General features: G+C 48.1%; 1 protein-coding gene across 1 annotated transcript in view; it reads left to right on the top strand.

Moving 5' to 3' along the window:
• Position 1: 1 nt before the first annotated feature.
• Positions 2-12,899, top strand: part of SMARCC2 (SWI/SNF related, matrix associated, actin dependent regulator of chromatin, subfamily c, member 2) — a gene marked incomplete at its 5' end in the record, with an annotated part of 20,258 nt that continues 7,360 nt past the window's right edge. The window contains 18 exons of the mRNA XM_010839368.1: positions 2-55; positions 2,081-2,200; positions 2,827-2,912; positions 3,371-3,452; positions 3,553-3,645; positions 4,242-4,311; positions 4,542-4,611; positions 5,339-5,414; positions 5,584-5,715; positions 5,819-5,934; positions 7,187-7,311; positions 8,519-8,578; positions 8,736-8,773; positions 9,037-9,167; positions 9,450-9,521; positions 11,305-11,418; positions 11,834-11,987; positions 12,649-12,741. Coding sequence (XP_010837670.1) covers positions 2-55; positions 2,081-2,200; positions 2,827-2,912; positions 3,371-3,452; positions 3,553-3,645; positions 4,242-4,311; positions 4,542-4,611; positions 5,339-5,414; positions 5,584-5,715; positions 5,819-5,934; positions 7,187-7,311; positions 8,519-8,578; positions 8,736-8,773; positions 9,037-9,167; positions 9,450-9,521; positions 11,305-11,418; positions 11,834-11,987; positions 12,649-12,741 — 1,686 coding nt within the window. The remainder of the gene's footprint in view (positions 56-2,080; positions 2,201-2,826; positions 2,913-3,370; positions 3,453-3,552; positions 3,646-4,241; positions 4,312-4,541; positions 4,612-5,338; positions 5,415-5,583; positions 5,716-5,818; positions 5,935-7,186; positions 7,312-8,518; positions 8,579-8,735; positions 8,774-9,036; positions 9,168-9,449; positions 9,522-11,304; positions 11,419-11,833; positions 11,988-12,648; positions 12,742-12,899) is intronic.

Genomic DNA, 12,899 nt, shown 5'->3' with positions numbered 1-12,899 from the left:
CACCGTGACCCAGTTCGACAACGTGCGGCTGTGGCTCGGCAAGAACTACAAGAAGGTACGCGGGCAGGGCCGCGCGGGGGGCCGGGGGCGGGACAAAGGGACCGAGGCCCCGCGGCTCCCCCCACCCCCACGCCCCTGCCCACCCTCCCGCGGCCCGCGGCCCCTCCCCCGCGGCCCCCGGACGCGGCCCCAGCGCGCCCTCCGCCGCCCCGCGCCCCTCCCCCAGCCTCTTTTAACAACCACCCCCCTCACCCCCGCCTCTGGTTCCAGCCCCCGCCCCCAGTACTGCGCCCTCTGCCCCTTGTTTTTCTCCACTGGCCCGGCGGGTCCCGGTGCCAGCTGCCCACCCTCCATAAGCCATCGCCTTCCGGGCTTTTCCGGGAGAGACGGTCGGGGGTGGACGGGTGCCGAATGTACCCCCCACACACACCCGAGCGTGCCCGCCACGGTGCCCGCCAGAGCTCCCCACGGAGCCAGGTACCAGCAGGGCTGAGGCCTCGCCGGTGCTTTGTGTATATTCAGAGAAAGATGATGAAAGCCGGAGGATAAACAGCCCCAGAGCAGGCCCTCGATTGCTCACCAGCCTGAAAAAGGCCCCCGCCCCGGGATCACCTGTCTACCGCCCGCCCCCCATCTCCGTACAAGGGATAACAGAACCTCTTTGGGAGTCAGGGTATAGGAGTTCCTGGGCAGCTACCCCTTCTAAAACCATTGCTCAACTTCACAATGAAATCACCCCACCACCTGGCCTTGCATTGCCTTGGGTTTGGGGTTCAGAGACTAGGATGCAGTTTGTGTCTGGAGTCCCCCATCCCATAACAGGAGATAATAAGGTAGTGAACAAAGGGTTCAAACCTTACCTGTCTTATACCAGACCTCTTCCTGGTGATGTCTTTGTCTTTAGGCCTGGTTGAAAGGAACATCTCTGCGTAGGGCTTTTCTCTGGAGTCTCTTTTCTCTGCGTCTCTTCCTTCTCATTGCCCCCAATAAGAGGTTCTCAGACTTTCCTTCAGCTCCCCAGTTCTTCCTGCTCAGCCCTGCAACCTGTCAGAAGTGTGATGGGCCGGTGGAGAACGCCCCTCTGATCCTGGTTATGAGTCTGGCTCTGTTCTCAGAGGTCTCTCTGGGTTTCAGAGCTTGACCAACAGCTGCTGGGTCTGTGGCTTGTCTCTACACCAGCGTGAGGCTCTGGCTCCCAGGCATCTACCTTTCACCTTTTGGACAGGAGATCAGTCTAGGGGCTTAGTGTCTGGCCCTGGGGGGATTGACAGCCTGTGACCTAGTTCAGCTGTCAAGCTCTTAGCTCTTTGTCATTTATCTTTTCTTTCAAGGATCTCTTTACACCTCCCACCAAAAGGTGCACTTTTTTCTATGGTCGGGGTTGAGGAAGGGGATCAAAAGGTAAAGTTAGCCTCTTCGCACAGTTTTACATGAGAACTGAAGGCTAGGATGCTAGGTCGCATAATATGGAAATATTTAAGAAGGCCCAGGCTTGCCTGCGTTCAATACAATTTCCTCAAGAAGGGTAGATACTGGCTTGCTATTTCCCACCTGGCTGGGCAGTAGCTGTCTTTTTTCCCTTCTAGGAGGGCATGTGAAGACATGCGCCCTATATTGCTTCTTTGCACCTTTCTTATCAGGCTGTATTATAGGGGGAATCTTGACCTTCCACACCATTACTCAAAGAAGTAGACTGCTGTCTCCCTTAGAGCATTCCAGATGTTGCTTCTGTGACCTGATCCCTATGAATCTTCACAGTTTTACAACTCGGTGCCATTGGCTAAAGATTGGGATCCTGCAACTCCATTTTTAGGATGTAGTTGAGGGAGAGTAGGAAGCTGCCTATACCACCAGCACCCAAGACTGGTACTGGTAGTAGGCAGCTGCTGAATGTCATCTTCTTGGTGAGGGGCACCTCAGGGCTTCCTTCTGCCATTTTCTTTCTAAGAGATTAGGCATGTGGGGGAAGAAGACACTATTTCTATCCCAGATGCTTCCAGAGCTCCTGGGGAAGAAATAAGGGAGACGGTGGAAAATTGATTTGGGGTCTGTTTTTCTCTCCTTTTCCCTGTTTCCCCAGTATATACAAGCCGAACCACCCACCAACAAGTCCCTGTCTAGCCTGGTTGTACAGTTGCTACAATTTCAGGAAGAAGTTTTTGGCAAACATGTCAGCAATGCACCGCTCACTAAACTGCCGGTGAGTGCGAAAAAGCAAGGGGGCAAATCTGAGAAGGAGTTGTCTTTTGTGTTTTTATAAATCTTCTAGTTTTTGAGGTTTGGGTGACTTCCTACCATCCCTTTCCCTGGTTGGGGTGTTACTGGCTTGGCAGAGCCCTCAGTTTACCATCCCCTTTGTCCTAGTAATAGTTCTTGCAACAGGTTATCTCAGAGTATCGAAACTCAGTCATGAAACTAATGGCATGGTGAAAACATGTGAGATTTGGATTTGCACACTCTTGTGTTCAAATCCTGGCTCTGCCACTTGGTGTCTCTGTCATCTTGGACAAGCCATTTATGCCTTTTGAGTCTTGGTTCCTTTATCTCTCGATGGGATTAATATACCTACCTTGTAGGTATAACCTGTAATGATTAACGAGGTAACCCAGTAAAGGGAATCCAGCAAGGGACAGAGTGGGGCTTTGTGAATATTGGTTTCTTTCTCTCCCCTCTTCTAGGCTACAAGATAGAATGGCACAGGGGTTAAAGAATTCCAGCTTTGAGAGGGAGATCAGTTCAGCATAAGATTTTGTGAAAGGATTGTTAAATCATAAGAGAATTTAGGATGTAACTGTCACATACTTCTTCCCTGTCTCAATTTTGTAGATCAAATGTTTCCTAGATTTCAAAGCAGGAGGCTCCCTGTGCCACATACTTGCAGCTGCCTACAAATTCAAGAGTGATCAGGGATGGTGAGATGCCTTTTCTTCTCTCTGTACTTCTTACATTTAGTTTAAAGGAAATCCCCCTTTATGATTCCCTGGGGTCTTTGTGGGGTGGGAGAGGGTAGACATTCTTGCAAGTCTTTTATTTTGCTAGATCAGCAGACCTGACCTGCTAGGTCAGAAAAGTGGCTGGGAGTCAGAGCTAAGAGTCTCTAAGAATGAGTGAATATGAGTATGTGTGTCAGTGTGTGTATTGTAGAGGAAAAGGGATTCTTAGGTTGACATCTCAAGCCTTTCTTTGTCCTTTCAGACTAAGTACAAAGTGATTTGTGAAGTTGAGATCAGTGAACCCCAGATCCCAGGCGATTTTGGCACAGCTGAAGGCAAAATTGCCTCCTAATCTCCCATGTTAAAATAATCATATATGCTAACCTCGTCCCCAGACTTGAACTATACCACTCACTAGATTATTGCTTCTTTATAAGGCGGCGTTACGATTTCCAGAATCCATCACGCATGGACCGCAATGTGGAAATGTTCATGACCATTGAGAAGTCCTTGGTGCAGGTAATAGTCAAGAACTCCCCCACTTATCTCCCTTCCCTGGATGAGAATCCCAAACACCCCTTCCCTGTAATCTCATCCCACTTATTTCTTCTCCCCACAGAATAATTGCCTGTCTCGACCTAACATTTTTCTGTGCCCAGAAATTGAACCCAAACTGCTAGGGAAATTAAAAGACATTATCAAGAGACATCAGGTGAGTGGGTGGGTCAGGAGAGGTTTTAGAAACTCCTTGACTCTTTTTCTGATGTTTTGCATACAATAAGCAGCCCCACGGTAGCCCTACCTATTTGGAAGAATATTAGAATTAAAGCTTTAAGCCTCTGTTTCTGTTTCTCCCATTCCCATTCTTGGCAGGTTTAGATCACTGTTCCTAGAGACTGCATAGGCCTGAGGGGAAAAGCATCTATTCCCCTGAGCTAGAGATTGCCTGATTTGAGATCAATGAGATCTTTGCTCTCTGGAACTCTGTAATAACAAGCAGCTGTCATTGGGACATACAGGGACATAAACTTGACTGTTCATTTCCCATGTGTAACAGATTATCTATTCAGAGGTTTATCTGTAGCAATTTAAAATTCTTTGATTTTTCACCATTATTAGCAAAGTCCCAGCCGTTTCTCTCTGCCACTCAGCCGATGTGTATTTAGAGAATGCAAACCAACTTTCTTACCATTCTGATACCATATGATTATGAAGGCAGATCTATGGTTAAATCTTACTTTGGTTTATTTACATTCATGACTAATTCAAAGAGGACCACACTTCCCTGCTTCTCTTTATGTCATCCAGGGAACGGTCACTGAGGATAAGAACAGTGCCTCCCACGTTGTGTATCCCGTTCCAGGGAACCTGGAGGAAGGTAAGACCTGGGTTTTCTTGGTCACTGCAGTGGATGGCTTGGACTGGGAGGTGGAGGACCACTCAATAGCTGTGCAGTGCCTGGGCTCCTCCCTCCTTAGAACCCTGAATCTTCTTACCACCCTTGTTCGTATTCCCAAGTGCCCTGCTGCAGCAGGTGTTGTATACAGAGTTCTTTTGAATATATACCCTTTTAGCTCATGTCTCACCCTGCTCTGTCTCTGTCCTCAGAGGAATGGGTACGGCCAGTCATGAAGAGAGACAAGCAGGTTCTTCTGCACTGGGGCTACTATCCTGACAGGTGAGAATGGGATCTGGGGACAAATTTAAGTACAAGAGCCAGACTGAAAAGCCCTAGAACATCTAGTAAAGCAAGAAGGCACTTTTTGAGGGTTGTTTTTCGCTCTGTTAGTTTGTTCTCCCACCTATTATGGGAACCCTCTTGTCTGTCCTGTGGGAAGTTTGGGCTTACTGGACAAAGCTTAGGCCAAAAGGATTGGGGCTTTGTGTGTGAGATGGTTATCCTAGTATGAGTTTTGGTAAGTAAACATTAGAAATAATCTAAACATCTAACAGTGGGGAAATGTTTCAGCAAATTTATGCATCTAGTCAGTGGGCTATTTTACTTTATTTAAAGTGATAGAAATACCATACATAATTTATAAGTAGGTATTGCAAAAAGTAGGGTGTAAAATGACATGTAGTATCATTGCCATTATGTAAAAACAAAATAATAGGGGAAAAAATTGTAGAAAAAAGTTACTGGAGAAAACATATATTGAATGTCACAGTGCTTGTGTTAGGATGATTTCTTTATATTTTTGAAACATTTTATAATCATTTTTATTACTATATAGTGAAAAGAATCCCAATATTAATTGGAAAAAACAATCATACCCAACAAACCATACAAAAATTAACCCAACAACCCGATATTTTTTGTAAATGGAAAAAGTAAAAGGTTTGCCCTTTATTTTTCCACAACTCTATCCCATTGATTGTGCTTCACGCTCAATTTCCCATGGCAGTTATGACACATGGATCCCAGCCAGTGAAATTGAAGCGTCTGTGGAAGACGCTCCAACTCCTGAGAAACCTAGGAAGGTGAGCTTTCCTTGTCCGCCCTCCCTCCCCCAAGAAGAATACTGGGGCCAGACCGCTCTTGGAGGTGAACAGAGAGGCTCCTGGGCCCTTGGATTCCTCTGTTAAGGGTCCCCAGACAGAACGAAGGCTTCCAGGCCTCTCCCCAGGACAGTATGCCTTTGTACTTCAGGTTCATGCAAAATGGATTCTGGACACAGACACCTTCAATGAGTGGATGAATGAGGAAGACTACGAAGTAAATGATGACAAAAACCCTGTCTCCCGCCGAAAGAAGATTTCAGCCAAGACGCTGACAGATGAGGTGAAAACTCTTTTTCGTTTCTCCTGAGCCCTTAGTACAAGTCTCAGAACAATCTTCGCTGGAGATTGTTGGCTGACATCTGCCCCAATTGTTCAACGGGCAGGTGAACAGCCCAGATTCAGACCGACGGGACAAGAAGGGGGGGAACTATAAGAAGAGGAAGCGCTCCCCCTCACCTTCACCAACCCCAGAAGCCAAGAAGAAGAATGCTAAGAAAGGGTAGGCCACCCCCTAACCGGCCCCTGCCTTCACTGCTCTGTCCATTCCCTGGTTAAGGAAGGAAGGACTAATCCCCTCCCATAACTACCAGGCGCTGGCCTACAAGGGAAGAGGAGATCTTTAGCTATCCAGTGTCTACTTCCGGTCCTGGCCACTCAAAGAGAGCTTAATCTGCAGATGAAAGGTCTTCGCCTCTTCCACTTACTTTGTAGTGATCAGTTTCTTCTTTGCTCAGTTCTGCTGTCGGGTTTTCTCTCCCTTTTTTCTTCCTTGCAGTTGTTTTTCTTAATTAATTTATTTTTGGCTGCATCTGGTCTTGGTTGCAGTGCTCGAGGTTGCTCAAGATCTTCCTTGCAGCTTGTGGGCTCTCTAGTTACGGCACACGAGCTCTAGGGCATTCAGGCTTAGTATTTGTGGCATGGGCTTAGTTGCCCTGCCACATGTGGGATCTTAGTTCCTGGAGCAGGGATCGAGCCCACTTCCCTGCATTGGAAGGTGGATTCTTAACCACTGGACCACCAGGGAAGTCCCTTCCTTGCAGTTTTATTGCAATGTAGCTGACATACAGCCCTGTAGAAGTTTAAGGAATACATCATGATTTGGTTTACGTACATTGTGAAGTGATTATCAAAGTGCATTTGGTAAACGTCTTTTGTCTCATGTAGATAGTAAATTAAAGAAATAGAAAAATAAGTAAAAAAATTCTTTTTCCTTGTTCTGAGAACCCTCAGGATTTACTCTTTTTTTTAATTTTTATTTATTTTTTTATTTTTTTCGCTGTGTTGGGTCTTCATTGTTGCATGGGCTTTTTTCTAGTTGTGACCAGCAGGAGCTACTCTGAATTGTGATGAGCACGCTTCTCACTGAGGTGGCTTCTCTTGTTGCAGATCATGGACTCTAGAGCACAGAGACTTCAGTAGTTGAGGCTCCCAGGCTCTAGAGCACAGGCTTAGTAGTTGTGTTGCAGGAGTTTAGTTGCTCCGTGTCATGTGGGATCTTCCCAGCCCAAGGATTAAACCCGTGTCTCCTGCATTGGCAGGTGGATTCTTAAACCATTGGACCAGCAGGGAAGCCCAGGATTTACTCTGCTAACAACTGTCGTGTGCACCATACACAGTGTTACTTACGTTTATCACATGGTACCTCACAGTCCCTTTGGGAGTTTTTCTTGCTTCCTTTCTATTGAACTCACCTTCCAGGCATTCCTTGTCCAAGGATGCCTGGATTCACTTTCACTCTCTTTCCTCTGCAGTCCTTCAACACCTTACACCAAGTCAAAGCGAGGCCACAGAGAGGAGGAGCAAGAAGACCTGACAAAGGACATGGATGAACCCTCACCAGTCCCCAATGTGGAAGAGGTGACATTGCCCAAGACAGGTATGGGCCAGGCCCAGCTCCAGGTATAGAGACTCTTACCCTTCACCTTAGCTGATTATTGAAGTCATTGTCATCACCACAGACAGTTCTCTAACTTCATTTCCATGTCTGAGTTGTGGACCATGCTGTCTCCAAACTTTTTTTTATTACACACCTGATAGCTCAGTTGGTAAAGAATCTGCCTGCAATGCAGGAGACCCTGGTTTGATTCCTGGGTCGGGAAGATCCACTGGCGAAGGGATAGGCTACCCTCTCCAGTATTTTTGGGCTTCCCTGCGGCTCAGCTGGTAAAGAATCCACCTGCAATGCAACAGACCTTGGTTCAGTCCCTGGGTTGGGAAGATTCCCCTGGAGAAGGGAAAGGCTATCCAGTCTAGTATTCTGGCCTAGAGAATTTCATGGACTACAGTCCATGGGGTTGAAAAGAGTCAGACATGACTGAGCAACTTTCACTTTCAATGTCAGTAAGATACACTTGAGCACAAATTATACACATGTAGTGTTCACCACTACTTTTAGGAACATTATAAAACACATATGTTATGTAAAATTAGGAAAATGTAGAGGATAAGATTAAAAAATAGAGGTTCTCATATTCTCGGCCTATATTCCAGTGAACCCCCTTTTGCATCCCCACTTTGGAGACTACTGTTCTGCAGTACTGCTTTATGTCTGTATTCCACAGACATCCAGGAGTGGGTTTCAGGAGTAGGGTGGGAAGGCCACTGAGAGAGGAGTTCCAGCTTTCACCCCTTCTTCCATCAGAGCAGCTCTCCTCTCTGTGTTTTCTCGGGTGAGCTTCTGTGTATGAATTCAGTGGAGGAAAATGTCCTCTGCTTTCAAAAATGTTTAAGATCCAGCCACTCCTCTACAGAATGATTTGGTCAGACTGTGTCAGTCCAGAAGAAACTTATAGACTTCTAGATGGAGATAAGGGGCAATTAAAGACAAGAGTGATTGATGAATGTTCGTAGAGTAGAAGATGCTTCTTTATAAGAAAAAGGTTGAGTAAAATGAATCTTTGATGGGGGAAGGGGAAAAAGTTTCAAGCTCTAGAATGATTGTGACTGGAGCAAGCTATTACATTTTGTAATCAGATGGAGCAAGCTTTGGGAGAAAGTGAGCTCTCTGGAACTGTTCACAGTGAAGAGGCGAGGGCTTGATTTAGACAGAACTTGTCTGTTAAAATGACTCTCTCCCCTGGCAGTCAACACTAAGAAGGACTCGGAGTCAGCCCCAGTCAAAGGAGGCACCATGACTGACCTGGGTAAGATGGGGCGCTCGGGGCAAGGCAATCAGAGCCTAGAGGCGGGGGCGGGAGGCCGACCCCTGCCCCTGGCCTGCCAGGGCCTTTCCAAAAGTGCACTTGTTCTCTGGACCCTCAGGCAGCACCAACCTTCTATCTTGCTGTCTCTCTCTTTCAGATGAACAAGAGGACGAAAGCATGGAGACCACGGGCAAGGTAGAGCCAGTTTAGAGGGCCCCTACCTCTCCCTGTGATTCTGCCCTGTGCTTTCACCCAGAACTTTCCAGTGCCCAGACTCTTCCCACCCTAGAACTCATTCTCACTGTTGCTCAAAACTCTGAGCCTTTTGAATCCCAGGGCCCATAACTGTTCTGTTCCATCCCATCTTTAGTGCCCACATTCCCAGGGTAGGGGAGAAGCAGAGGGTTGCTAAGGGCTAAACGAGAATGCTGAGAGTCCAGCAGCCTCCATACTCATAGGATGAGGACGAGAGCAGCACGGGCAACAAGGGGGAGCAGACCAAGAACCCAGACCTGCATGAGGACAACGTGACTGAGCAGACCCACCACATCATCATCCCGAGCTATGCTGCCTGGTTTGACTACAACAGGTATCGGTCCTCCAGCTCCTCACTAAAGCGTTATTTTCCTGGACCATGGGTCAGCATATTCCGTCTCCCACCTCCAAATAAGTTCCCTCTTCCTCAGCCAGCAAACCTGGGGTACAGTTCAGCTGTAGGGGAGCTCCTGGTCTAGTTCTCAGACCCAGGCCTCCCGTTCCTTCTTGCTGCCCCTTCTTCCAGACGTTTCCTCTCTTTGGGGTCCCATCTCTCATCTTTGGGGTCCCATCTCTCCACTTGAGCCTTCTCATTGCACCCTGGCTTCTCTTGCAGTGTTCACGCCATCGAACGGAGGGCTCTCCCTGAGTTCTTCAATGGCAAGAACAAGTCCAAGACTCCAGAAATGTAAGCTACTCTAGCTCGTGGTTCTCTTCCTCCTGTCCCCATTGGCTCCTCCTGATCCAATTGGGCAGACACTTCTTGAGCTCCCTACATGAGCCAGGCACTGTGCTAGGCTCACAGAGACATGCTGTCTGCCCACAGGCAGCTCCAGCCCAGCACTGTGACCACTGCCCTCTGGGATCTGCTGGGGGCTGTGTGAAACTTGCTCTTCTGTTCAAAACAAGTATCTGCTTCCCCCTGCGCTCAGCTGTGTTTCCTCCCTCTGTTTCTTTTAACAGGGTTTAGAGTTTTCCATCCATACTTACCTATGCTGTCTAAAATGCAAATATCTCCAGCATAAGTAATCTCTTTGGCTAAAGTGTAACTGACTATTACTGATCCCATAGAGTAGGTTTTGACAGAAAAAAAACGGGAAGAGGAACTATTATGACCCAGTCTGTGAATTAAAGGATAGAGAGATGTGTTTTGTAAAGTCTGGGCCTGGGGCTCAGAGATCTTCCTGTCCTTCGAGGCTCCTCCTCAGACCAAACCTGCCTGGCTTTAGTTTGGTGATTTTCTGTGGTTAGGAGTGTTCCAGGATAGATATGGGTGGGCAGGTGGGAGCTAGTGCTAAGCCCAGGCACCCTGAGGACTAAACTCATTGGCTTCCCAGCTATTCCTCAGCTCCCCATCTCCCTGCTCCGGGGTCCCTTTCCCTTCCACCATGTTTCTTTCCCCACGGCCTGGTATGGTTCTCTTCTCCTTCTCTTGCTGGGGAAAGCAGTGTATGAAGAAGCCTTGCTCTCTCCAGAGGCAGTAGTGACAGATGACATGAGTTCAACTTGATCTGCAGGCAGAGTTAGAACTAGAACTCTTTACGCTTTGCACTCTGGGTGTAAAATACCAGGCGATATATGTATTGAGTGCCCTTTATTTCCCAGGCATTACCCTAAGTATCCTACATACCTTGACTAATTTAATCTTCACATCAGCTTTAGCTGTAGGTCTTATTATCTTCAATTTACTGACAAGGAAACTGAGGCGTGGAGGGCGTCAGTCACTTGCTTAAAGTTACACAGCTCGTGAGTAATAAAGCTGGGGTCTGAGTCCTGTAGTCTGCCTCATGTTCTCAAACTTTACGTTACGCCACACAATAGCTGCCATTTTTGGAGCTTGTACAGCGTGCCCAGCGCTATTCTGTATCTCTACAGACCTTTCTATTCTCAACAGACACTTCATTTTACAGTTAAGGTAACTAAGTTTCCAAAATTTAAGGCCATCATAGTAGAACTAGGATTTGAACTTAGTTCAAATCCTAGTTTTGATTTTCCACCTTCAAAACATGTATTCTTAAGGCTATGCCCTGCTAACTAGGTGGAGGCACCCCTAAGGACTTCCCTTTAACATCTGCCTTTGGAATTAAGAGCACTTTCTCTTTTTGATTTCTTTCCCAAATGTTGGATGAGGGAGTGCCCTGTTAGCCTAATGGTTAGGATTCTGGGTTTTCACTGCCAGGGCCTGGGTTCAGTTCCTGGTCAGGGAACTGAGATCCTGCAAGCCATGTGGAATGGCCAAAAAAAAAAAAAGTTGGATGAAACATCCCCAAGCACACACAGCCAAGGAGATAACTCATTTAACGAAAAATCCCGTCAAGGGTCTGAACCCCTCAGGTCTAGCACACAGGAGACCCGCAGTGTGTACTGAGTTGGATGAGGCATTCTTCTTTGTCACACATGAAGGTTGTTCTTCTCTTAGCAATTTTCCCTACCCCTCAGCCCTCTCAGCGTTCATATCTCTCTCTTTTAAGCTACCTGGCCTATCGGAACTTCATGATTGATACTTACCGGCTGAACCCCCAGGAGTATCTCACGTCCACTGCCTGTCGCAGGAACCTGGCGGGTGATGTCTGTGCCATCATGAGGTGGGTCTGCAGCTGAGGGGTGGCAGATGCCCAAGGACAATGCTTACAGATGCCTCTTGGCTGAAGTAGAGAGGCTGCTGGCAAGGAGCATAGGGGATGAGCAGGAAAGACACTGCTAGAGAAAGGCCAAGTTCAGGCTTGGGTCAGGGTGACTTAGAGGGTGGCAGGGCGCTCTCTGCAGTGTGGCGGGAGGAAGAAGGAGCAGGTCTGTAGTGAAGGAGCCTATCTGGTGAGAGATGCAGGAAGCTGATGGGTGGATATGGAGAGAGGCCCTGGTGCAGGTGGAGACTTGGCTGTCTCTGGTGTGTAGGAGCTGGGAGGAGGCCGTATTTCCTAGGGAGTAGAAGGAGCAGAGAAGAGGGTGCCCCCAGCCCTCTCCTCGTGTGTGACCCAGTCTCTGCCTCTCTCCTCACAGGGTCCATGCCTTCCTAGAACAGTGGGGTCTCATTAACTACCAGGTGGATGCCGAGAGTCGACCAACTCCCATGGGGCCTCCGCCCACCTCTCACTTCCATGTCTTGGCGGACACACCATCCGGGCTGGTGCCGCTGCAGCCCAAGACCCCGCAGGTAGAGTGAGGGGCTGCGGGGACGGGGTGGAACTGGGCAAACTGGGGCTTCTTTGGACTTTTCTTTTTCTGGTTTTTTAGGGTAATGTTTCAGGAGTGTTTGAGGCTTCTTCCTTTTCCATGGGATGCAGAGGGCCACAGGAATCACTCCCATGTATTTAGCACCCTCTCTCAGCCTTTGTACCTAAGACTGCAAGGACTTGCTGAGGGAGAAGAGATCCTTGTTATCCTCGGGGAGCAGACAGGCTAATGCAGGGGATGGAGCAGATAGAGAAAAATGGCTTACAATTCAGTTGCATGAGATTTTTTAACCTTGTCACATTTCCAGCATTTTTTTCATATTTGCTTCATTATTTTTATCACTTCCATTTTTTTCCATTTCCATTTCATACATTACAAAAATTGTTATGTGGCTTGCCCAGGGTCAGACATGTAGGATTAGAACCTACTTGTCCAGCTCCTAAGAGAACCTATAAAGATACACGTGAATACAAATGGATATCATGCCAATTCCAGATCTAATTAATCATTCAGGGAATATGGAACTGTGGCATGAGTGCCCCCCGAGCTTCGGGCTGCCCAGCATTTGGTCTTGAGGCCTCCAGGGCCTCAGCCTGGTCATTTTGTGCCCAGCCTGCATGACACCAAGCTCTGTCCCCCAGGGCCGCCAGGTTGATGCTGATACCAAGGCTGGGCGAAAGGGCAAAGAGCTGGATGACCTGGTGCCAGAGACGGCTAAGGGCAAGCCAGAGCTGGTAGGTGGGGTGTAGACCCCGCTGGGCTGCTTCTTTGCCCCTTTATTGGGGGGCCCCTGCCCGGGAAGAAGAGCCATGAGAGCAGAGGAGCTACAGCAGTGAGGAAGTCCACGCAGGGGTGTCCCTGGCTGTGGGAAGGGAGCCCCTTCTGTCTGTCC

The sequence above is a fragment of the Bison bison genome, unplaced genomic scaffold (assembly GCF_000754665.1).
Source record: "Bison bison bison isolate TAMUID 2011002044 unplaced genomic scaffold, Bison_UMD1.0 scf7180017864115, whole genome shotgun sequence".
NCBI lineage: Eukaryota > Metazoa > Chordata > Mammalia > Artiodactyla > Bovidae > Bison > Bison bison.
The sequence above is the reverse complement of the archived record's forward strand: the minus strand, read 5'-3'. Positions and strand labels throughout refer to the sequence as shown.